This window comes from Hyperolius riggenbachi, chromosome 9 (assembly GCF_040937935.1).
Source record: "Hyperolius riggenbachi isolate aHypRig1 chromosome 9, aHypRig1.pri, whole genome shotgun sequence".
NCBI classification, from domain to species: domain Eukaryota; kingdom Metazoa; phylum Chordata; class Amphibia; order Anura; family Hyperoliidae; genus Hyperolius; species Hyperolius riggenbachi.
This window is the reverse complement of record NC_090654.1, coordinates 153375819-153401286: the sequence shown is the minus strand read 5'-3', so window position 1 is coordinate 153401286 and position 25468 is coordinate 153375819. Positions and strand designations below refer to the sequence as shown.

Below are 25468 nucleotides of genomic sequence, written 5' to 3'. Positions count from 1 at the left end.
GGTAAGGAGAGATTAGCATGTTAGGTTAGAAGGTCATCATTAGGTTTCAGGAAGGGGTTCAAATTAGGGCAGAAGGTTAGTGTTAGGCATGAGGAAGGAATTTATGTTTTTTGGGGGGAAGATTATGGCTAAGCATCAAGAAGTATTTGATGTTGGGAGGGCTTGGGCATTAGGAAGGAATTTAGCATTTGTGGCATTGGTTACTTTGGCACGAAAGCACCTACAAAAACACTGTCCTAAACCTGAAACTGTGTATTATTGCCAATAACATTACCAACCATGCCTAATTCATATATACTTCTCATAAGGTAAAGCAACACAACATTTGCTTTTGAATCAGCTTGTTACTAGCAAACAACCTATTCCATGTAAGGTAATAAGGCTTCAAACTGAACTAAAAACTCAGTCTGCAACAATCAAATCACCCATGGGCATAAAAAAGCAAACTTTAACACATTATAATATTCCATAAAATAGTAAAGAAAATCCTGAGACACATTACGGCAACATTAATTAAATGATCACTATCACGAAAAATGCTAAATTTTAAATACAAGTAAAAACATACAAATAAAAAGTTTTGGTTTTTTTTCCATAGTAAAACGAGCCATACATTACTTTTCTTCAATGCTGCTGTCACTTGCAGTAAGTTGTAAAAGTCTGACAGAACTGACAGGTTTTGGACTAGCCCATCTCCTCATGGGGGTTATCAGAGTTTTATACATTTTCCAAAGCTTTTAGTGAATAGCACTTGCACCATCCAACTGCCCAAAAAAAAGTGCAGCGAGCTGGAAGGCTGGCCAGCATCTTTGTATAAATGCTTTTCAGGGAATGTCTTTATAAATAATAAAATCCCCTATGGAGAGATGGAGTAGTCAAAAACCTGTCGGTAATGTCAGATTTCTACTACCTACTGTAAGTGACAGCAACATAGGAGAAAAGTAATTTATGCCTAATTTTACTCTGGAAGAAATCTACTTCTTATTTGCATGTGTTTACATGTATTTTAAATTTACAATTTATTTTTGTAATAGTGGTCTTTTAACCACTTTACCCCCACGCGTACGGATTTCTCCGCCCCTTTTTTCCCTCCTAAAAAACCAGGGCCGGAGAAATCCGTACCTTCCGCGCTGCCGCCGCTGTCCGCGCTCCCGCCGCTCGTGCGCGCGCACCCGTCGCTCGTGCACGCCGCCGCCCGCTCGCCCGGAGATCAATGAACGGGAAAATCCATTCCCGTTCGTTGATCTAAGCCCCCGCAATGATCTGCTGCTTCTTTCAGAAACAGCGAGATCATTGTGAGTCTCCCAGCCTCCTACTGCTTCCTGTAAGCGTCCTTCCGGACGCTTACAGGTCGCATGTAAACAAACACTCTGTGGCCATCTTGTGGCCAAATAGTAAACTACACCCTAAAAGCATTTTACATATACAAACATTACATTTACACAATAAATTAACTCATTACCTCCCACACTCCCCAATTTTTTTTTTTTTTTTGTAATTAAAAAAAAAAAAAATACAATAAAAAAAAACATAAATAGTTACCTTAGGGACTGAACTTTTTAAATATTTATGTCAAGAGGGTATAACATTGTTACTTTATAAACTGCGGGCTTGTAATTAGGGACGGATGCAAAACTGAAAAAAATGCACCTTTATTTCCAAATAAAAGATTGTCGCCAAACATTGTGATAGGGACATAATTTAAATGGTTTTATAACCGGGACAAATGGGTTAATACATTTCATGGGTTTTAATTACAGTAGCATGCTTTATTTAAAAACTATAATGGCCGAAAACTGAAAAATAATAATTTTTTCCCACATTTTTTCCTATTTCCCCATTAAAACACATTTAGAATAAAATAATTCTTGGCATAATGTCCCACCTAAAGAAAGCCTAATTGGTGGCGAAAAAAACAAGATATAGTTCATTTCATTGGGATAAGTAATAATAAAGTTATAGACGAATGAATGGAAGGAGCGCTGAAAGGTGAAAATTGCTCTGGTGGTCAGGGGTTAAAACCCCTCAGTGGTGAAGTGGTTAAGGACAAAACTGTAAAGTACACATATTTAATTCAATTATGTACTAGCAATTATGCAACAGCATAACATGAACTGACCTCAATTAAATTAAATTAATGTTTAGTATAGTCCAAACACTATTAGGACATTCAGGCCGAGATTTATGGAGAAAACGAATCTGTTTCATACCTTATACTTCATCTCCAAGATTTTGGGTTTCTTCGTTGGTAAAAGTGGAGATGTTTCCTTTGTATCTGATAAAACTGGAGACAGAAGAACTGTTCAGTATAGACATATTCAAAAAGTGCTGACTAGATCCTTAAAATTTTGGTTCACTGACTGTAACGCTGATCCACTTAAAGTGTGTCCGAGGATATATGTGACATGATGATATAAACATGTGTATGTAAAGTAAAAAAACATATTAACCAGGCTGTTTTACTTGTTTTATTTTTCTGCCTGAAAAAGTTAACTTCTTGACATGGAAGTGACAACTTCTGTCTTGTCTGTACCTTGACAGTACTTTGTCAGGAATATAGTAAACATCACTGATAAGTAAATTACAACCATAAAAGTTTTCCTGGCAATATACAAATTCAAAGGGCAAGGAGAGATGAAATACAAGAACTAATTACCTTTTTCTAACTCTGGGACGCTAGATAGGCTGACACTGACAGAAAAAGTAAAACATTCAACCTATTTTGTAAATGTTTGAATATAAAAGAAAACCATGGGATACTTAAAGGAGTACTGTAAAGGGAGGGGGGAGAGTTGAACTTACCTGGGGCTTCTAACAGCCCCCCGCAGACTTCCTGAGCCCAAGCCGGGGCAAAACGATCCTCTGCTCCCCACCACGGTTCACTTCCTGGTTTTTGTGACTGTAATATTGCTGGCCACTGCACCTGCATGGCCCTCCGCTTCCTCACTCCTACTGACATCGCCGGGAACGTACTGCACCTGTACAGCACTGGAAGATTGTTTTGCCCTGGCACAGGTACAGGATGTATGCCATTAGCAGCCCCAAGTAAGGTCAACTCTTTTTTCTTTTCCTCCTTACAGCAGGAAGTACGACACTGGGCAAGGGGTGGCGCTATGCATATGACCGCACTCTGTCGATGCATTCTGTCGCAGGGTCATATGATTGACATTTTATGCATTGCGGTGCAATGCAATGGGGGGGGGGGGGGCAGGGCATTACAGCACAGGCCAGGTGTACAACTACTTACAACATGAACTAAAAGTTTGACTTCCACACCAAATAAAGTCACTGAGCAAGATAAATACAACATTTATACAGATACATCAACCACTGGTAGGTGAAGCAATCATTCATGATCATTTTGCCAACACTCAACTTACCATATAGGTACAGTATAGGAGTACAGTCCTACAGAGAGTGAGGGGGCAGATAAGTGTCTGAAAATAAATTTCCTGTAATACTTTTCCAACTGCATACAATAGGAAGCAGGAGAACTGTATTATAAATCGACTGGGCTGAAATCAGAATCATTTATTTCGCCAAGCATGACAGGGTCATGCCCGGAATTGGGTTGGCACATACATAGCTCAGCACATCTTATTTACAATGTACAATGCAAGATAATAAGACAATACAATAACAGTAACCGACTGGGAAGACAGACACACTGAAGAGGTGGCACAGCAAGATGCAGTAAAGTTACAGCGCTTTGCAGATAGATACATCCTAGCGGCAGCTAGTTAACCCAGGGGAGAGGGCCCTGGTGGGGTGGAGAGCGTGACTGGAGTTCAAGAGGTTGCCGGCAGAGGGGAAAAAAGAGTTCCTGTACCTTGCAGTCCTGGTGGCGTAAGCCCGAAACCTCCGGCCCAATGGGAGCTGTCTAAAGTAGCAATGGCCTGGGTGAGTGGGATCGTTTACAATCTTCAGCGCTCTAGGGCCCAGTCTAGAATTGTAGAGGAGGTCAAGTGGGGGGAGGGGTTTCTTGATGCTTCTCAGGGCCGATTTGATAACCCTCTGAAGTTTGCGTCTATCGCTGGCAGAGGCGCCAGCGTACCAAACCAGAATGGACGAGCAGAGGACTGATTCAGTGGTGGCAGTGTAGAATCTTGTCAGAACCTCTTGGGTCATGCCGAACTTCTTCAGCTGGCGGAGAAAGAAGAGCCTTTTCTGGGCTTTCACCAGGGTGGAGCAAGTGTTGACCTTCCAGCTCAGATCATTGGAGATGGTAGTGTCCAAGAGGTGGACACTGGATACTTTTGCCACCTCAGTACCGTCAATGTGGATTGGGGGTGGTGTGGGGGCATTCTTCCTGTAGTCTATGATCATCTCGACCGTTTTGGCTGTATTGAGGACCAATCTGTTCTCCCTGCACCAGTGACACATCCTGCCAACCTGCTAGCGGTAGGCCCGCTCATAGTTGTTGGTGACAAGGCCAACAATGGTGGTGTCATCAGCAGATTTAATTACTTTGACAAAGTAAGCCGTGGATCTGCAGTTGTTCGTGTAAAGGGAGAACAGCATTGGGAAAAGGACGCAGCCTTGTGGTGCGCCTGTGTTGGTAGACCTTGGTTTCGAGGATATGTGTCCCAGCTTGATGATTTGTGACCTGTTTCTAAGAAAGTCCAGAATCCAGTGGCGTAGAGTTGGGTGGACTCCTAGTGCTACCAGATCCTCCTGGAGTATGCATGGGCAGATGGTGTTGAAAGCTGAACAGAAGTCCAGGAGGAGGATTCTGGCGTATGAGTTTGATCTGTCCAGGTGTTCTTTGATGAGCTCCAGGCAGATGTTTATGGCTTCATCAGTGGACCTATTTTCTCTGTACGCAAACTGGAAAGGGTCCAGGGGGGACAAGGTTGAGAGCTTCCGGAGGGACAGGACCACTCTTTCAAGGGTCTTCATGATAATGGATGTTAGGGCCACAGGCCTGAAATTTTTGAGGTCGGAGACTCCCTGCTTTTTCTGGACAGGGATGATGGTGGACCTCTTGAAGCATGCGGGGACTTTGCTCTCCTGAAGTGACTTGTTGTATATGGCTGTGAAGATAGGAGCAAGTTGCCGTGGACAGATTTTCAGGCAAGCTGGAGACACAGAGGACCAGAGGCTTTCCTTGCATTCAGAGCTGAGAGGTGGCGCACAACATCGGTCTCGCACACAAGTGGAGGAGGCAAGCTTAGACTGGAGGCGCCCTCCTCAGGGACCAGGGTTGTGGAAGACAGTGACAAATGTCCCACAGGTGGGGCCTGGTTTTTGAACCTACAGTAAAGTTTACTGAGTTCCTCAGCTAGTTCCATGCTGGGTGGAGCAGGTTGAGGTGGGGGCTTGTAGTTGGTAGCAGCTCTGAACCCCTTCCAGACTGCTTGTGAGTTGTTTGAGCAGAGGTTTTGTTTCAACCTCTCAGCAAACTCTCTCTTGGCGGCTGTCACGATCTGTTCCTATCTGTTCCTGCTGGTGACATTTGTGAACTGTTGCATGGACTTCCTCTGTTCACCAGCAGATGTCCCCCCTCACATCAAGAACATTTTGCAGTCTTCATGAAGTTCCCTCTGCCCACCAGCAGAGGTCTCTATATTCAAGAACTGAACTGTGTCTCTGCAAACTTGGAGGTGGTCACATGACCATCCTTCACAGAATATAAGGCCAGTTCTAGCAGAACAACTTTGCTAGTTCATTGATGTGGATAGCCAAAGAGCCTGTGTTCTGGTCACTGCTCCTGTTACCTGATACTTGTTACCCGTTTCCTGATTCCTGTTACCTGATTGTTTGACTCCTTGGTGTATGATATTGGCTTGCCCAACTATTCTATTGTTTATCGATTGTATTTGCTTGACTTTCTGGTATCTGATCTTGGCTTGTATGTCGTTCCAATTGCCTGCTGCATTATGTACTATGCCTGAATGTATATTATTGTGTATATATATATATAAGTTAGCTTAGTTAGACAGGGTCCGGGGTTCACTGTGTGCACACTGAATATACTGTATATTTGGTTTGTTGTATGTCTGATCGCAAGACATTCGCCTGCAATCGTATTGCCAGTTGTTTGCAGTTGTATTGCTATTTTGTACAGTTGCTTGAATACGCTTGTATGTATGTTCATGCATCAATTGCATTTTCACTTGTACATATCCTGCACTTGTAAATAAACCTTTACAGTATTTCACTTTTTACCTGTGGTTTGGTCTTCAGTATTTCCACAATAAGTGACAATCTGCATTCAATGCAAATTTGCGTGCACTGCACGTTACAGCAGCTCTCAGTTCTCGGTTGAGATCCTTTTTCACCCTCCTATAATCCTCCTGGTTGCCCGACTTGTGTGCAGCTTCCTTACACTTCCATAGTTGCCGCAGCTTATTGGAGAACCATGGCTTGTTTGGGTAGACTTTGAAAGATTTTGTTGGAACACAGGTGTCCTCGCAGAAGCTGATGTACGGAGTGATATTTTCCACCCACTCATCCAGGTTTGGTGCTTCCAGGGCCTTCTAGTACAGTCAAAGCAGGCTTGAAGTTGGAGATTGGCCTCATCTGAACATACTTTGGAGGACTTAAAGGGAACCAAACTGAGAGGGATATTGTAACGATTGGTGTCAGCACACAGAGAGAATCTGATTATTGATGATCTGCAGAATCATCAACAATACAGATGTATACCTGATTATGGATGATCTGCAGAATCACCAATAATACAAGTATGACTAACCTCTGGACACCTAATGAAGAGTGATGTGTTTATTGTAACAGTAAGACGGATGAGAGAGTTCACCCGAGGAGCAAGTGACTCAGACTTTACTGCAGCCGGTGCTCACCTTATGAGTGGATGAGACAGTCCGTGCTACAGCCAATAGACATAAGAATACTACAACAAGGAGAAGGAACACAGTATACGCTGTACAGCTGACCACCTGAGGAGCAAGTGATTCAGACTGTACTGCAACCAGATAGTGTTTGGTGCACAGTATACGGGGAAATTATCCTAATGATGCTAGACCAAGGATTCCCCTGATGGTACAGACTGTTTTGCAGCCTAGGTGTAGTTGATACAGTTGGTGCTGCAAACTAAGGGACACATGCAGTACCGCTGCCTAAGAGCAGGCAGAACTGCAGCCTCTGAGTACCTGAAAGCAGGTATAACAACTAAGTAGCAGTGTGCTACCCCTGAGAGGTAAGTGGAAGCAACTGGTTTCCCTCACCAGTGTCAGGGCCCACTGATGCGGTAGCAAGGTCAAACAGACAGAGTTTGGCAACGTGCGGACAGATGCAGTACAGAACAAAACAACTAAGTAGCAGTGTGCTACCCCTGAGAGGTAAGTGGAAGCAACTGGTTTCCCTCACCAGTGTCAGGGCCCACTGATGCGGTAGCAAGGTCAAACAGACAGAGTTTGGCAACGTGCGGACAGATGCAGTACAGAACAAAAGGCTGATTCAACGTCAAAGACAAGCAGGGTTGGCAACGTAAATCAGATAGGCTGAGGTATAGAATCGACAAACGGAAGAATAGTCAGAGCAAGCAAAAGGTCATAACAGATAAACAATGTATTAGTACTTTAAAGCTATCAACAGAATCTGACTAAGTGTGGATCCCCGGCTCCAGCCGGTTCTAGCACACTTTGGGATCTGACTAGGGTCTGAGCGCTAACACACTATAGCATTCGCAACAGCAGACGCGGAGCTACTGACAGATCTCTATATATAGTCAGTATGCTCCCTAGCGCCGCCCCAGCCACTCAGCCAATCTGGATGCTAGCTGGAGTCAGCTGACCGCACGATCAGCTGACTCCCCTCTTAGGTGCATAAAGGTCCTGTCGCTCTGCTCGCGCGCGTAGCCCATAACCTGTGAGCAATGGAAGGACCTTAAACACATACCCGCGCGGCAGAGGCTGCCGGTTGACACGCGGAGATAGCCGCCATGCCGCTTGACTCAGCGGCGGCATCTCCGCTATTCCTTACAGTATCCCCCCCCCCCCCCGAGGAGTGGACTCCGGACACTTCCTACCCGGTTTTTCCGGGTGCAACTCATGGAATTCTTTCCTCAATTCTTCAGCATGCATGCGACCACTCGGCACCCAAGTTCTCTCCTCCAGCCCATATCCCTTCCAATAAACCAGGTAACAGCGGCGGCATCTCCGCTATTCCTTACAGATATGGATGTTTCCTTTTAAACAATACCATTTGCATGGCAGTTTGCTGATCTCTTTGGCTGTGGTAGTGGCTCAATCACCTGAAACAAGCATGCAGCTAATCCAGTCTGACTTCAGTCAGAGCACCTGATCTGCATGCTTGTTCAGGGGCTGTGGCTGAAAGTATTAGAGACACAATATCCGCAGGAGGGTCAGGGAACTGGTATTATTTTAAAAGGAAAAATCCATATCCTTCTCAGTTTAGGTTCCCTTTAAGGACCGGTTTAGAGGTCTCCAGGCACCTCCTGTATCCTGATCAGAAGAGCCAAGTACTGCCCACAGGACGGCTTTGTATGTGTCTTTCAGGTCTGTGCAGCAGTCGTCATCCGTGTTCGAGTTCCTAGTGGGACAAGCAACATGCTGGTGGTAGCGTGGCAGCTCAAGGCGGAGGTTGGCTCTGTTGAAATCTCCCATCACTATGAACAATGAGTCCGGGAGGGCTGTCTCCCACTGGGAGACGGAGTCGTTCAGATCAAGCGGGGAAGATTTGACATCAGCGTCCGGAGGGATATACAATCCAACAAGGACGTAGGAGGAGAACTCCCTTAGAGTTCATAAGTAGCAGTTCTAGATCTGGGTAACACTTCCTGGCTAGAACAGATGTATTGGGTCACCAGGCGGAACTGATGTAGAAGCAGACGCCGCCCCCTCTCCTTTTCCCAGAGAGGGCAGAGTCGCGATCAGCCCAGATGAAGCTGAAGTCAGGGAGTTGTAGGGCATCATCTGGTATATCCTTGTGTAGCCACGTCTCTGTGAAGCAGAGAACTGGGGTGTTCTTGCCGAGCTCCCTCCTGTCACTGAGTAGGAGCAGTTTGTCCAGCTTGTTGGGGAGGGAGCGTACGTTTGCTAGGAGGACTGAGGGGATGGCTGACCTCAGACCTTTTTTCTTAAGCCTTGCAAGGGCACCTGAACGACAACCCCTTCGCCGATGGTTTGCACTGGGCCTCAGAGCAGATGCTGTGAGTTTCTCGATGTAGCTCCAAACAGAATTGAACAGTAGCCTGCCCTCGGAGGTAGAGAAACCGCATGATTCCCACTGGAGAAGCTGCGCCCTAGTTAATGTGATACCCGAAGTGGGGGGTTGCATGAGAGGAGCAGATCCATGAGCTCTGGCGTATTGCATTGCATAGTGCTATAACTCTAACAATGATTACAGATGAGGGAAGCAGAATAATGACCTCTGAATAAGGAAATGCTGTTAAGAATTAAAGTTTTTTATGATGATTACACATCTAACACTTTTTTGGGATTTTTGGGGAAAAATATTTACAGGTTTTTTTTTTTAAATGGTTTACAGTTCAGTATTTTTTATTTTTGTACTGGGGAAAAGTTGAACACGTGTTTGACACATTGGTCAAATGTTACAAAAGTTATCAATTGGAAAAAAATCATCATACTTTTTGAATCAAAAAGATAAAAAAAAATGTATAGTGTATGGTCATCTTAAAGCTCAGCTTAACTTTATTTGATGTAAGATCTGACTTACACATGTGCAGTAGCTGAAGGTCAGACCAAATAATTTCTAAATTAAAGTTTTGCTTTATCCATGAGAGCATCTCATGGATGGCTTTCCAGGATGGTAATGTACACCTACCATGCTACTTATTTGTGGCAATTTAAATACTCTCTCTTTTGGGGAGCACTTGTGAATGGCTTCCCTGGGTGATATAAGCCAAGTGCTGCTTGGTAATGAACATTTACCATTCTACGTATTTGTGGTACCTCTTTATAAGCCAAAGTCAACATTTTTTGTTACAGTCATAAATTTAAATATACTATCAAACAGCTTAATAAGCATAGGTTCAAATATTAGGAAAAGATCAAGATCTAGGGGAGGCACTCTTGCGTGGCAATATGAATACATGCAGTACTGAAACGTTTTTGAGCATTTCTCTCTTCCTTAGGTGTAAAAACAGTGTAACCACCATTGTTCAATACATACTTAATAACAATGCCAATGTCTACACAGAACTAAGAACACACTTACTGCTCCCGGGTTCCAGCGGACTTCCGGGACTGGTGTGCTTGGGCGGCGCGGCTGTATCCTACTAGGCGTGTGCACGCATGCCCCTAGCTCTTTTACGCTTTCGGCCAGGGGCATGGCTTCAGCCCTGGCACAGGGTATTTAAACTCTGACCATTCGGAGCCCAGTATTGTTGCATTTTTATTTCTACTGCAGCATGTGTCCTTCCGCAGTCTACCTTTGCTAGCCAGTCCTGTAATATCTGTCCTGTCATGCCAGTCCTCTCAGTCAAGTCCTGTCAGCCAGTCCTGACACACCAGTCCTGTCAGTCAGTCCTGTTACGCCAGTCCCGTCAGTCAACTCCTGCCGGCCAGTCCCGTCACGCCAGTCCTGTTAGCCAATCCTGTCACACCAGCCTTGTTATGCCAGTCCTGCCTTCAGTTCTCACATTTGTACTATCGTCTCGCACACACTAAAGCAGGAGTAGAGACATATGGCTCGGGAGACAGATGAGGCTCTTTTGATGGCTACATCTGGCTCACAGTTAGGGGTTGATTCACTAAGCTACACTGCTCAAGTAGAGACAAGACAATAGACAAGACAAATAACATTTATATCGGGTAGCGTAGTGCAGCTTAGTGTGACAGCGCAAGTAAAATTTTCAAAGTAGGTATAACTTACTTGCACCCAATAAAAAAAATTAAAAAAAAAAAAAGATCGGCCGCTCCAAATGTCCCACCCTGGACCCTGCCAGGTCCAGTGACTTTGTAGGACGAGATCCCAGCACTTTTATTGGCCCAATAGGCTGTCTGTCACTTGACAAGCAGCCTATTGGGCCAAAGTGCAGGGATCTCGTCCTACAAAGTGAGTCAACCCCCAAGTCAGCTAGCTAATTGTACAGGCTGTTAGTCGCTATTTCTCCTGTCTGGCTCTCGGGGAAATTGTTAACGTTAATGAAAACCAAGAGACGCTGAAGACATACCTGACACTTCCGCTGTCCAGAGGATCAACTGTAGGTTCCTGACCCCTGGACTAAAGGATTAAACCCATAGGCCCATATGCAATTCCCTTTTTACCTGAGTTTTCTCCTAGGTGATAATTTTAAACTTGTCAATAAAATGCCTTTTAAGCCACCAGAAAGCAAGAACATACTGAAAATAATTTTAATAGCACTTTTTTACCTACTTTTTGGTACTTTTTAAATTGAAAAGTGCTGGAAAGTTATTTTAAATCGAAGATTTTAAATCGAAGATGAAAAATGATCTCCTAGGAGAAAAGTCAGGTGAAAAAGTGAATTGCATATGGCCCATAGTCTTTAAGGGGAGTGCAAGAGCTGAAAAAGAGGAATGAAGTCCTCTATGCAGTATTCAACAAAGTAAAGAGCTGGCACATCCAAAGTTAATCTTAATTGGTTCCATGTAAAAGCATATGGCCAACGTTTCGGAACCACGTAGGACCCCCTTTATCAAGGCAATGTTTTCTCGGAGGCTAAAAATCTGTCCGCCGCTGTACAAAGATTCCTGTAGAGGAACTGAGAGTCTGGCTCCTCTAGACACTCACACGCAGCGATGTGCATTCGTCTGGGATCAGCAACAGCATTCATCCTGTCAGCCAGTCCTGACACACCAGTCCTGCCATGCCAGTCCTGTCAGTCAACTTCTGCGGGCCAGTCCTGTCAGCCAATCCTGTCTCACCAGTCTTGTTATGCCAGTCTTGCCTTCAGTCCTGTCACATCGGTCCTCTTTCTCCTTCCCTTACAGAAAGGTTAACCTGTTCTTCTTGTCTCTGGTGGGGCAGGCCTAGGGGTCATGATCTGGTAGGCACCATGTAGAAAAGTAGTCAGCCACTCATTAGGGCTGGCAGCCCATCATTCCTTGCTGGTGAAGACCCGTGCCCACTTAGACTCCACACCCTGGGAGCGCCCGCACCAATCATGGGTGCTGAGATCAACAGGACCCTGATAAACAGGTTTGTGTCTAAAGTAGGCCTATAACTAACTTGAAATGGTAAACAACAAACATATGAGAATATGCACTGTAATTGGTATCCCTTTATCTGAAGGAAAGATTGCATCTTACATGATAAATCTCTCTTTGCCGTTGTTTTCTTTCTTCTGATGGGAAACTCGTCAATTTTTAGCTCACCGTCATCAGAGACATATTCATACTCATCTCTCACTGGTTTGCTCTTATCTTCTTTAAAATTCTGCAGAGATCCAAAGATGCTGGCACTGTTCTGTGGCTTGATTCCCTTGGGACTGGGAAATATAACTATATATTAGATAGGGTATTATGCATCATCATCAGTATCAGTTAGGAAAAACTCCATAAAGAAGAAATAGTAACATTACTACAGAACGAGAGCCTTGAAGAAAAATCTTGGTGAGGCCCCTCCTGATAACAAACATCAACCACATTAAAGGACTTACGAGGCCAAAGGAAAAAAAAAAAGTTCAGTACCTGTAGCTAATTTGAATGCACGGAGGATGCCATCTGCACAGTTTCGCCGGGTCCCCGCTGCTCAATATCCCCCCCCCCCGGGCCGGCTCCCGACCCCACTGCCTCATGCTACCTGCAAAATGTCCACCCGAGCTGGCCGCAGCTCTAGGGCCTTCCCCCGATCCATGCTACAGGAGACAGCCTTCAGCGTGGATCGGGGGGGGAGGCCTTAGAGCTGTGCAGCCGCACTCGCGTCTGTGCGGACTGCGCAGCCGCGGCCAGCTCGGGCGGACATTTTGCAGGTGGCATGACCCGGGCTGTGGAGTCGGGAGCCGGCTCGCGGGGATATTGAGCAGCGGGGACCCGGCGTAACTGCACGGAGGGCGCTGATGGCGTCCTCCTTGCATTCAAATTAGCTACAGGTACTGAACTTTTTCCTTTCGCCTCGTAAGTCCTTTAAGAACACAAAGCTAGCAGTAATAAATGGGACAAAAAAAATTAGTCTGTGATAATATCAATGGTACTACCACGAGCTCTTCTGAAACCTCAGAAAATACAATCACTATTAAGTTTTCAGCATTTCTACAGGACCCATTTTTTCAAGCCTGTTGATAAGTCACTCAGGCATTAAACATCATGCTGCAGGTGTCTACTATTTGACATTAATAGTACTTTGGTGATGTATTGTGTCATTAAAAATTCCCTGTATAGTAAACCTCTCACAGCCAAATAGACACGGCCTGTTTTTGACTGCAAATTATCTGGCTTTCATGCTTAGCAATTTGCTGCACTTCCTGAGCACTGAATAATAAAGAATAAGCAACTACACTAAATCTTCTGTCTTGCAGGCTTGTTTTGGGTCAATGGCTTATAAAAGAGTCAAAGCATATGATGAACATAGGTGGTCTGACTGAAGGCTGTAGCTCTCCAAGATCCTGTGCCAGTACAACCCATCTATTTGGTGGTGTAAGTAGTACATTTTGTTGCTCCTGGGCAATCTCAGACTGATTTATGTGCATGCATGAGTAGAATAGTGGTGGTAAACAGGCTATATTCAAAAAGAAAAATTGTTAGCAGTGGGGTACCACAAGGATCATTACTAGGTTCAATCCTATTCAATTTATTTTTTAATGATTTAGTAGAGAGAATGCAGAATGATATTGCCATCTTTGTAGATGATACAAATTATGCAGATAATGAACACTAAGCAGGATAGTGACATGTAGCCTCCCTGGCGTTCTATTTCCCCAGGATTTCCGTGCAAGAAGTGGTTCAATTAATTTCCAATCATTTTAAACTTTTTTTTTTTTTTTTTGCAATCATTTTTTTTATTTGGTCGGGATCCCCCTTCTGGGGGGGGGGGTTGTCCCTGTTCTTTTCAGGCTGTTGGTGGCCTTTGGGGACCCCCCTTCTGGGCAGGGAGGGGGGCCCTGTCCTTTGCAGGCTGTGGGGTGTCCCCATTCTATGCTGGCTGGTAGTGGCCATTGGGGACCCCCCTTCTGGGCAGGGAGGGGGGCCCTGTCCTTTGCAGGCTGTGGGGTGTCCCCATTGTATGCTGGCTGGTAGTGGCCGGTGGGGACCCCCCTTCTGGGCGGGGGGGGGGGTCCCCGTCCTTTGCGGGCTGTGGGTGGCCTTTCCCTCCCTCTTCCCATCCCCTGTGCAAGCCCCCCCTTCCCCCTGAACCCCTTCCCTCAGTGTGAGTCCTGTTCTACTCACCCAGGCTGTCTCCAGCGGCGGCGGCGCAGAATCCCTTCTTCCTCCAACCCCGAAGTCTCATGCTCTGTGTAATTACCGCTACGAGGCTTGGTGACGTCACTGAGCCTCGTAGCAGTAACGTCACAGACCGGGACTTCGGCGTTAGAGAAAGAAGGGATTCTGCTGGCGCCGCTGGAGACAGCCTGGTGAGTAGAACAGGACTCACACCGAGGGAAGTGGTTCAGGGGGAAGGGGGGGCTTGCATGGGGGATGGGAGGGGGGAGGGAAAGGCCACCCACAGCCCGCAAAGGACGGGGACACCCCCCCTCCGCCCAGAAGGGGGGTCCCCGCCGGCCACCCACAGCCTGCAAAAGACCAGGACACCCTCCCGCCCAGAAGGGGGGTCCCCACCGGCCACTACCAGCCAGCATAGAACGGGACACCCCCCCCCCCCCCCTTGCTGCACAGAGGGGATCCCCGCCGGCCACTACCAGCCCGCATAGGGAATCCCCCTGCACAGAGTGGACACCCGTCCGCACACATAGGGGGAATCCTTGCACGCAGCACATTCTCTGCCCCGCCAGCTGCACAGGGATTCCCCAGGGTGGCTGGATGCTTGTTCTGTATGCTGGGGGTAGCACAGATCGCTACCCACAGCGTGCAGTCAGGCATCCAGCCATCCTGGGGAATCCCTCTGATGAGGGAAAATTGCAGCGGGCGGTGCAGAGAAACAGGAAATTTCCCTGGCGGGATTGACGAGCTCAGCTCGTCCAAAACACTTTCAGCAAGTTTTTGCTGGACGAGCTGAGCTCGTCCAGAATGCTAGGGAGGTTAATAATAGGATCTGGACAGTATGGCCATATGAGCAGACAGATGAAAGATTCAAATTAGTACAGATTATTATTATTATTTATAAAGCACCAATATCTTCCACAGCAATGTATAGAGTACAGTATATTGTCTCGTCACTTAACTGTCCCTCAAAGGGGCTCACAATCTAATCCCTACCATTGGGCCTGATTCACAAAGCGGTGATAACTCAGTTATCACGCCTAAAATACTTTAGGTGTGATAACCTTTGCACTAGCAGAGTTATCACCGCTTTGTGCTGCTGATCGCGCAAAGCTCCCGCACGCAAAGTTTTGCGCGCAGAGTCCCATAGGGCTTAATGGGCGCTGCACGCGCACTGCGCTGTGCGCCTGCGTGGTTGCGCGTGCAAAACTTTGCGCGCTGAGCTTCGCGCGAGATACTTCTGCTCACGCCTAAACTAAGTTTAGGCGTGATAAAGGGCTTTTCACAGGCGTGCAAAGTGTTTGCACTGCTTTGTGAATCAGGCCCATAGTCTTTTGTCTATGTATCTATCGTGTAGTATATGTATTGTAGTCTAGGGCCAATTTAGGGGGAAGCCAATTCACTTTTCTGTATGTTTTTGGGATGTAGGAGGAAACCGTAGTGCCCATAGGAAACCCACACAGACATGGGGAGAACATACAAACTCAGTGCAGAAAATACCCTGGCTGGGATACAAACCGGGGACCTAGCGTTGCAAGGCAAGAGTTCTAATCATTACACCACCGTGCTGCCCAAGCGACTGATAAATGAAAGTTCATGCACTTTGTACGTGCCAACAGTAGAGCGCCATATACGTTAATAACATACAGCTGGGAACATCAGACTTGGAGAAGGACTTGTAAATATTGGTTGTTAACAAGTTACACAACTTTACCTCTACAGAACATTAGAACATAAAAAGGTACCGTTGTACAGAGTAGGTAAAAATTAACTTTCTACTTCACTACAGGTAAAAACATACAGTCCAACTATTAGTCCTGAAATATATTTTGCTCTAAGATGCATCCTAATATTTAAATCCACAAACAACCTAACAAACATTTTTGCATTATGTCCATTGTACATACCCTGTCATGCGGGGAAGAACATCCGGTAACTGCGTAAAGCTCGGATGTAGAGACCTGCTCCCAGTGGTGTATCCATGTAAGAAAGTGCCCATGGCAAATAAGAAGCTCTCTAGAACTTCTGGAGAAGTGACAGGTTGTCATGTAAAGCGTAAAGGGACATAAGTCGACAGCGACACCCCCCTCCCCCCCCACACACACACACACTTCCCACACACAAAGGAGATTGCAGAACTAGGTAATACTGTAGATAGCTCTTTGGATCTCATCTTGAGAGTTAACAGCAACAGATTCCAAATGCAAATAGCACACTTGAAGTGAACTCTGGGCCCTTTATCTGCTTATTGTAATTGTGATAATGAGGGAATAACACACACCCAGCCATAGAACAGCTGAGAAGCCATTTGTCCCATTACTTTTGCTCCCTTAACAAGTGGGAGGCACATATGCAAACTGTTGTAATTCCTACACCGTTCACCTGATTCGGATGTAGTTACCCTCAAATTAAAGCTGATAGTCTGCAGTTAAAGCACAATGAGGTTGATTCACTAAGCTGTGTTGCTACATACGCCTCTGCCTGCTTTTAGTTGTGTTCAGCTGTATTTTTACTGGTTTAAAAAAATGCAGTTCTACAAACCATCGATGTGCTCCTTGATGCTTAAAGTGAACCTGAGGTGAAATAAACAGATGAGCTAAACAATTGTATCTATCCTCCTACTCCTAAAATTAACCCTTTTTTTAGATATCCCATGGTTTTATTTTATGTTTAAACATTTACAAAGTAGATTTCATGCTTTATTGTCTCTTCCTCCTCTTGAGGTGAGGTGCAAAAAGAGGAGCAGGAGGTAAAAGACAGATGGGCAGCGCACAATGAGCAACATAGGACAGGTAATGTATAAATGCACACATGGAGGTACATTTATACACTAGAGAGCAGCAGTGAGGCGGCAAATTTGCCAGATTCCTGGGAGATTTCATGCCGAAATCAATCAGGGAAACAGCCTACGGTATACGGGCGGCTGACAGATATCTCTAATCAGATTTGATCAGAGAGAGATCTGTCTCTTGGAAGAATCTGCCCATCATTTCTAGATGTAAGGGGGAATCTAATGCATGAGATAAACAGATAAGGGCCCTTATTTAATTCACTTTGGCTATCATTCATAAAGAACCTGTCGGTAGTGCGGGAAAACACAGTTCTTCTCCGCAACCGGTACTTAAGACTTCTGGGTGGTCATTCATAAAGAAGTTGCCTGTTGCGATACAAGTGCGGAGGTTTTCTGGAGGAAGCTGGCGGTAGCGTGGCGGAAGACATGCGGAAACATAAAAGCTGCCCGATTCCCTCCGTGCGCTCCTCTGTCTGATGCTGCTTGGGAGGTCCGTCCCATTCATTTACATGTAATCCACCCGCCTATCGCTACTGTCGAGCAAGCGGTATTTTCCTTCCGCATACCGCTTGCTCTAATCTTTATGAATGGACGTGTTTGTTACTTTTTCTAGATTAATCTAGAAAAACTCCGCACAAGGCGGAAATGTATCGCTCTGCTTGGTAGTGTCATTTTTTCATGCGGAAAGAGCCTTTATGAATGCTTACTTTGCCGAGTGTTCGGTAAAGTCAGCTGTTTTATGCATTTCCACATGCGGAAATGCTTTATGAATGATAGCCTTTGGCCTCAATTCACTAAGATTATTTCCTGTCTTTAATAACTCTTCTAGAGTTGTTACCATGGTGATAAGGCATGTAGTATTCAGGAAACATTTTACCTCAGGCAAACCTAAAGTTAACTCTTCTGTCTTTAAGTTAACTCTCCAATCCTTAAAATAACTCCAGAGTTAAAGACAGGCTGTTAATTAACTGCATGTGAAAATAACTTCAGAGGAGGTAAATTAACTACAGAGGAGGTAAATTAACTACAGAGGAGGTAAATTAACTACAGAGGAGGTAACTTAAGGAATGAAGAGATAAGATAAGTTTTCTCTTGCCTTATTATCTCCAGCATGATCTTAGTGAATTGAGGCCTTTGTCTCCTAAGTTTTCTCCTAGGTGACAATCATCTGTTTAAAATAACATTTCAGCACTTTGCAGTTGAAAAAGTACCAACAAGCAGGTAAAATAGGTGTGCACATAAGGGCCCCAGCTAAAAAGGGCACCAGATATAAACAATATTAAAATTATCGTTTAGTAAAATGATAAATGTAAAATGTGTTTCTCATACTGATATTCTATTTCCCACTGTAACCTCTATTTTTACATTTACTAAAATGAGGACCAGTAAATGTGATAAAATATCATTTAATATACCAATAGTGTACCACTTCATTCATATAGTAAATATTTTTAATCCTTATCGATATTTTACTATAACCTAACCTCTCCCTACCCTCACACAAAACCGTCCCTTGGTGGTGCCTAACCCTAAGTCCTCCCTGGTGGTGCCTAATCCTAAGACCCCCCCCCCCTCCGGTGGCACATAACCTTAACACCCCCCGGAGGAGGGAATTTTACCTTAATCTCCCATCTTGTTTGTGTAAAATACATTTGTGTATAATAGCTTGGCGGATGAGCTTTTTGTCCCTAGGCCTTCTCAAAGGACTAGAGGACATGATCTGCGCATGGAGGAAAAACGTTTTAGCAATTTATTTAGGAAAGGGTTCTTTACAGTAAGAGTGATTAAGATGTGGAATGCATTGCCACAGGAAGTCGTTATGGCAAACTCTATACCTGCATTTAAAGGGGGCTTAGATGCTTTCCTTGCGTTGAAAGACATCCATGGCTACAATTACTAGGTAATGCCTAATGATGTTGATCCAGGGATTTTATCTGATTGCCATCTGGAGTCGGGAAGGAATTTTTCCCTTTAGGGGCTAATTGGACCATGCCTTGTAAGGGTTTTTCGCCTTCCTCTGGATCAACAGGGATATGTGAGGGAGCAGTCTAGTATTGTACTTTATACTGGTTGAACTCGATGGACGTATGTCTTTTTTCAACCAAAAAAACTATGTAACTATGGTTTATGGATTAGTTTAACATAGAATAAAAAAAAATATGATAATTGAGGAGTCAAACATAAAAATAAACATTTTCTTTATATATATAAGTTTAACTAAATTTGTTGAAAAAGGATAATTTGTTACATTAAAAAACTAAGTTGAGATGTAAATGATTTTTTTCTCAGAAAGCATGGGGAACAGTTTTAGAAACAATAATCGCATTTGCTGCCGTATAAGATGCACTTTTTCTCCCCAAAAATGAGGAGAAAAAGTCCCTGCATCTTATACGGCAAACGCAGGGAATCCCTGGCTTGTGAATCCCTGCTGATACGAACCGCCGACATCGGGGATTCCCCGCCTTTGTCCGCTCTGTGCCTGGCTCCCCCCTCCATTTTGTGTCTCCTGGCCCCCCCATGCGAGCATCGGCTTACCTCATCCACCATGCCCGCGGAGATTGAAGACATCCGTCTTCTCCATGAGGCTTCCTCTAGTGCCGGGGTTCTAATGACACCTCATCATTAGTAGCCCGGCACTAGAGGAAGCCATATGGAGCAGACGGATGTCTGCAATCACTGCTGGCAGGGTGGATGAGGTAAGCCACTGCTCGCATGAGGGGGCCAGGAGACACAAGAGGGAGAGAGGAGAGACACAGGGGGGGGGGGGGGCGGAGCCAGGCACAGCAGGGACACATGGTTGAGACAGGAGGAGACATGGGGGAGACCGGAGCATACATGGGGAAGTGAGGAGGAGGCATGAGGGAGACATGAGGAAACATGGGGAGACATGAGGACACATAGGAAAGACAGAAGGACACATGGAGGAGACAGGAGGACACATGGAGGAGACAGGAGGACACATGGAGGAGACAGGAGTACACATGGGGAGACAGGAGGACACATGGAGGAGACAGGAGTACACATGGAGGAGACAGGAGGACACATAGGGACACATAGGGAGACATGAAGGAGACATGAGGACACATGGGGAGACATGGGGACATAGGAGGACATAATTTGGGGGAGGACATGTACAAGACGCGCCTGAAATATGTACGCACCAGGTTTAGTTTTTTTCTCCCCCTGGTTTTTGCCCTCTAAACCTAGGTGCATCTTATATTCCAGAGCATCTCAAAAAATAGCAGCGGAAAATATGGTATACAGTTTAGAAATGATTATTTGTTAAATGATGAGTTACTGTAATCGATAAATTTGGTATGGACATGAAAGCTAAAGATAACAAGCAATATATTTGTTTTATATTTTAGCAAACGATTTTTCAAACAAAAATTAACGTGGTGCCCTGTTTAACATTGATGTCTATGGGGCGCCCTTTTTAATAGGCACCTTTATTACATGATATAGTGAAAAAGTACCGTTACAATTTTTCTGACTATTTTCTTGCTTGCTGGTGGCTTAAAAGGCACTTTAGTGATCAGATGTGAAAATATCACCTTAGGAGAAAAAGTGAATTGAAAAAGCGACAATTCATATGCAAAAAGTACATGAGTACATGCAAAAAGGGTGTCGGGAAAAAAGGGAGCCTGGTGTAAACGTTAATATGAAATATCGTTTATAAAAAAATTATATTTTAATATTTTGTTTACAATAATGTTTTACAAATTCAAATAATTAAATAATGTATATGAAATGTTGTATCGGTAAAACGCTATTCTCTGTAATTGTAGACGGAAACTTACAATAACATTTGTAATTCACAATGATGATTGTAATTATTATGATTTAAAACTGATTTTACATAAACGATGTTTAAATACTGTTTAATTTTTTTATTTTTTTTTTTAATGATTTAACCAGATCAGGATCCAAAAACATATCTTTACGTTTTATACTACTATACATGTGCATACTATAAAGTTTCTAAACAATATTTTGTAACAATTTTTATTATAAAATTGATAATCCTTTAAAAAGTCATTTAGTAAAGATTAAAACTTAATTCAAATATTTCAAAAAAGCAAATCATTAAAAATATAAGTACATTCGTAATAACTGTAGTAAAACATTAGTAAATATTACTAACATTTTACTACAAGGAAACCTAACCCTACTCTCACACAGAACCCTCCCTCTACCTATCCCTAACCCTTAGACCCCCTGGTGGTGCCTAACCCTAAGACCCCCCTGGTGGTGCCTAACCCTAAGACCCCCCTAGTGGTGTCTAACCCTAAGACCCCCCTGGTGGTGCCTAACCCTAAATCTCCCCTGGTGGTGCCTAACCCTAAGACCCCCCTAGTGGTGCCTAACCCTAAATCCCCCCTGGTGGTGCCTAACCCTAAATCCCCCCTTAGTGATCACTTTATTGTGTGAATAATAATGTTTTACAAATTGCGACTGTAAAAAATACATTACAATGTACTTACTGATCGCTTTATTATGTGAATAATAATGTTTTACAAAGAGTAATAGATGTAACGGCCGAATGGAAGATATTGGTGTCATTCACAAACTGGCAAGCCAAACAGCGGGGCTTGTTGCATGGATAGGATCCGGGTCTAATGTTGCCTTTGGACTGTAAGTTACATCTATTACCTACCCCATAAAACAGTATATCAATTGTGATTCCCGGTTTATCATTTATCTCATATCCTGCCCTTGTGGCCTCCAATATGTAGGCCGTACGACGCAGGAGGCCCGCAGCAGGGTCGGCCAACACAAGAGGAACATCATCAATTGCTTAGCACTTCATAGCGTCTCCAGACATTTTGGCACACACCATGACCAAAATCCCCTATTGTTTCGTATTACATTTATAGAAGCGATTCCCCCACACGTCCCAAATATCTTTGAAGCCTTGCGCCAGAAGGAGATCTATTGGATCAATATCCTAAAAAGTCTGATTCCTAACGGTCTTAATGAGGTCTTAGAGAAAGCCTTTTAGACTAAAACTTAAAGAAAGCGAATTTTTATTATACTGATTCTTATGTGTGCCACCGGTGGCACTATAATTGTTAGTGACAGAATGTTTTATCATACTTGTCCTCTCTTTTATTGATCTTGATCCTTTGCAATACATTTGTTGTGGAACTTTTCCTATTGTACTTGTTTATATACATATATTTTTATGTTTTTATTTTTATTTTTATGTATACTATTATACTGATATTTATATCTATTTAAGAGTTTCTGGATATCATATATAGGTTTGTCTATGTTTGGTGATATATATGTTTTGTATTCCCCCTAGGTTTACACCACACATATGTAATTTCCATTGTCCAAAATACCCCTCAGCTTTTTCTTTCCATTATGGAGCGCCGATTTCCTTCATTATCCACACATTAATATTATATGCCTTTATTTGGACATTGCAGTGCGCCATAGCGTTATTGGGGCGCTCAGACGGCTACTGTACTTTTTTTCCCCATTTGGATATTGCAATATGCCTTAGCGTCATTGGGGCGCTTAGGCGGCTACTGTACGTTTTTCCCGTGTCCTTGTGCGTCATAATAGACGGTTGTTGTATTGATGAAAAGCCGCATACGAGCGGCGCACAGCGTGCCAACACTTTACCTCTTCCAAAATGGCGCCCACACTGTCCCGCGCATGCGCGCTTACCATCACTTCCGCTCAGCATAGCGGAAGTGTCGCAACACCACGCGGTTACGGCGTTCTCCGCTACTCTAATCTATTTATAGTGCTCAGTTCGCCTCGTTCCTCACTGAGGCGCTGAGCTGTTTCCAGACCCCCAATTGGTGAGTCTTCTTACTACACTACCTCATTCTTACTATGCTCGATTCTTTAGTGTATATTAGTATATGAGCACTATATGTTTTATCAACTTCACTTGCGGCCACTTCTCTTTAGGATAGGTCATTATAGACCTGATCTGACAATTGACATACCATCAAAGGAATTTTACCTGACACTAGGCTGTGATTGCCACGGTGGCTATCATAGCCTTTTATGACATCAAGTGTAGTATTATATTACATATCCATACTACCGGTAGAGGGTTTATCCCTTGTACTTCTGCAGTGATTGACACCAAAACTAATCATGGTGATCATTATCTGTAGAGGATATTATACATAGTACATGCTGATGCTGTTATTTACCTGCACTATTGCTAGCACTTGTTTCTGTGAAGCGCCTACTTCTGTTTAGCTCATCACAAGCACTTGGGGTCCGTTATTTATGTATGTTTGTTATTGTTTTGTATTTTTAGCTTGTGCTCCTGTTTGATTGCATGAGGAAGCGGGATAATCCCGTGAAACGCGTAGCACCTAGGAGCACCAATAAATTGCTGATTTTTCGACTGAACATTGTGTTTTATATTGGTTCTTGGTCTGTTGGATGGGTGGTGAGTACGTCTCCCCCCAATTTTTAATCTTAGCATTGTTTTTACTCTTTTTGGTGCCTCTGGACCTCGTCCTTATTATGAAGATATATGCACGTGTTGTAACATTTGGACTTCTGAAAAGGCCACAAGGCCATGGCTTTGGGCGCTGAAAAAGCAGAAGGGCAGAAATGCGAAGACAGACATAAGAAGCCACATGTCAAAGTAAATTATTTCTTCTCGTCTGAAGCCACCTTGCTTTGCTGTACATACAGCCTGAATGTCAGAGCTATACAATAAAAAACAGAGCAGGAGCGCAATAGCGAACAGCAGCAGCCAAGGTGAGCTCAGGGCCAGTCCTCAAGCCCTAAACAGGAGAATTGGGAGAAGATAATGGAGCACCTGGCGCTTACAATAATGGTACAGATCAATGTGATCAAGTTCGTCCGTCCAGAAAAACTGCGCACTGCAAATACTCGTGGACAACAATTCCTGAGAGACAGTTCATATGTGTGACACAGTACCTTTTGGGAGTATGGAAATACCTCCCTATCAGTGTGCAGCGTCCTCCGTATATTGCGTACGATTGTACGGGGTCCGCATGGATAGTGGAGCTGTATGCACGCGGATGGTCACGCGGAGATGCGGAAACCGTCTCCTTCCCCTTCCGCCAGTGGTGATGTCGCCGCTCGCAGTCCAATGTGTTCCAGGACTATGCCGGCTGGTTCCTGGTTATGGGGATGCAGAGGGGACAAACACCATAGTGCAGACTGCGCCCAAAGTTGACAGACCCACACAAAATTGCACTTACAAACACATTCTTGTGTTTATTGCATATCTAAAAGTATTCCCAATCCGGATTTCGGCCATATGCCTTCGTCAGGGGATTACAGAAAACAAATTTCACAAAGTATATATATGGTTGCCAACTTTGCCAACTCCTCCCACCTCCCCTGCAGTTGATAGCCGGCACTACGGGGAGCCTGGAAGAACATTTGGAAGTTCAGTGTGGCATTAACCCATTGCTTAACAATGCAAGCTATGCATAAGTTCCCACTTTGCACTAATTAAAACAAATGGAAGTTCAGTGCGGCATTAACCCATTGCTTAACAATGCAAGCTATGCATACGTTCCCACTTTGCACTAAATAAAACAAATGGAAGTTCAGTGCGGCATTAACCCATTGCTTAACAATGCAAGCTATGCATAAGTTCCCACTTTGCACTAATTAAAACAAATGGAAGTTCAGTGCGGCATTAACCCATTGCTTAACAATGCAAGCTATGCATACGTTCACACTTTGCACTAAATAAAACAAATGGAAGTTCAGTGCGGCATTAACCCATTGCTTAACAATGCAAGCTATGCATAAGTTCACACTTTGCACTAATTAAAGCAAATGGTATGTGCATAACACAATCAAAAGCTAAAAATAAGTAAATAAGTGAGAATAAAAATAGCTATAAAGATAGCGATAGGAATAGCATAAAAAGTTAAAAACAATACCAGCTATGGTCATTCATCTTTAATAAAACAATTCAAATCTATGTGAGCATTTAATCCTCCAGGTTTTAATGTGTCTAATTGATAGATCCACCTAGTTTCTAACTGGGATAGAATGTTGATAGTACTCCCCCCTCCCTCCAATGTGGTTTTACACAGTCTATAGCAAAACACTTAATGCCATTTGGTGACCGATTGTGGCACTGAGCAAAATGCTCCGGAATACTGTGTTTTTTGTCCTCTGGATTTTTTATGTTGTAAATGTGCTCTGAGAAGCGTTTCTTGGCCATCCTGCCAGTGCGGCCCACATACTGCAGGCCGCACGGGCAGATCACCAAATAAACCACCCATTTAGAAGTGCAAGTCAAAAACTGATTGATTTTAAATTCCCTCCCATTAACTGAAGAGGTGAAGGTTTTAGTGGTGCATCCACCAAACTCACATATTTTACACAAATGTCTTTTTTTACAGGGGAAAAAACCTTTCAGATC

At 44.1% G+C, this 25468-nt stretch overlaps 1 protein-coding gene and 1 long non-coding RNA gene across 2 annotated transcripts in view; one reads left to right on the top strand and one right to left on the bottom strand.

Moving 5' to 3' along the window:
* PHF2 (PHD finger protein 2) overlaps positions 1 to 25468 on the bottom strand; it is a 762463-nt gene that overhangs the window by 273010 nt on the left and 463985 nt on the right. The window contains exons 15-16 of the mRNA XM_068253616.1: positions 12216 to 12394; positions 2211 to 2284 (exon numbers count right to left, since the gene is read on the bottom strand). Of these exons, the coding sequence (XP_068109717.1) occupies positions 2211 to 2284; positions 12216 to 12394 (253 nt within the window). The remainder of the gene's footprint in view (positions 1 to 2210; positions 2285 to 12215; positions 12395 to 25468) is intronic.
* Positions 13498 to 25468, top strand: part of LOC137532757 (uncharacterized) — a 72651-nt gene continuing 60680 nt past the window's right edge. Inside the window, exon 1 of the long non-coding RNA XR_011023984.1 lies at positions 13498 to 13541. This is a non-coding gene — a long non-coding RNA (uncharacterized lncRNA). The remainder of the gene's footprint in view (positions 13542 to 25468) is intronic.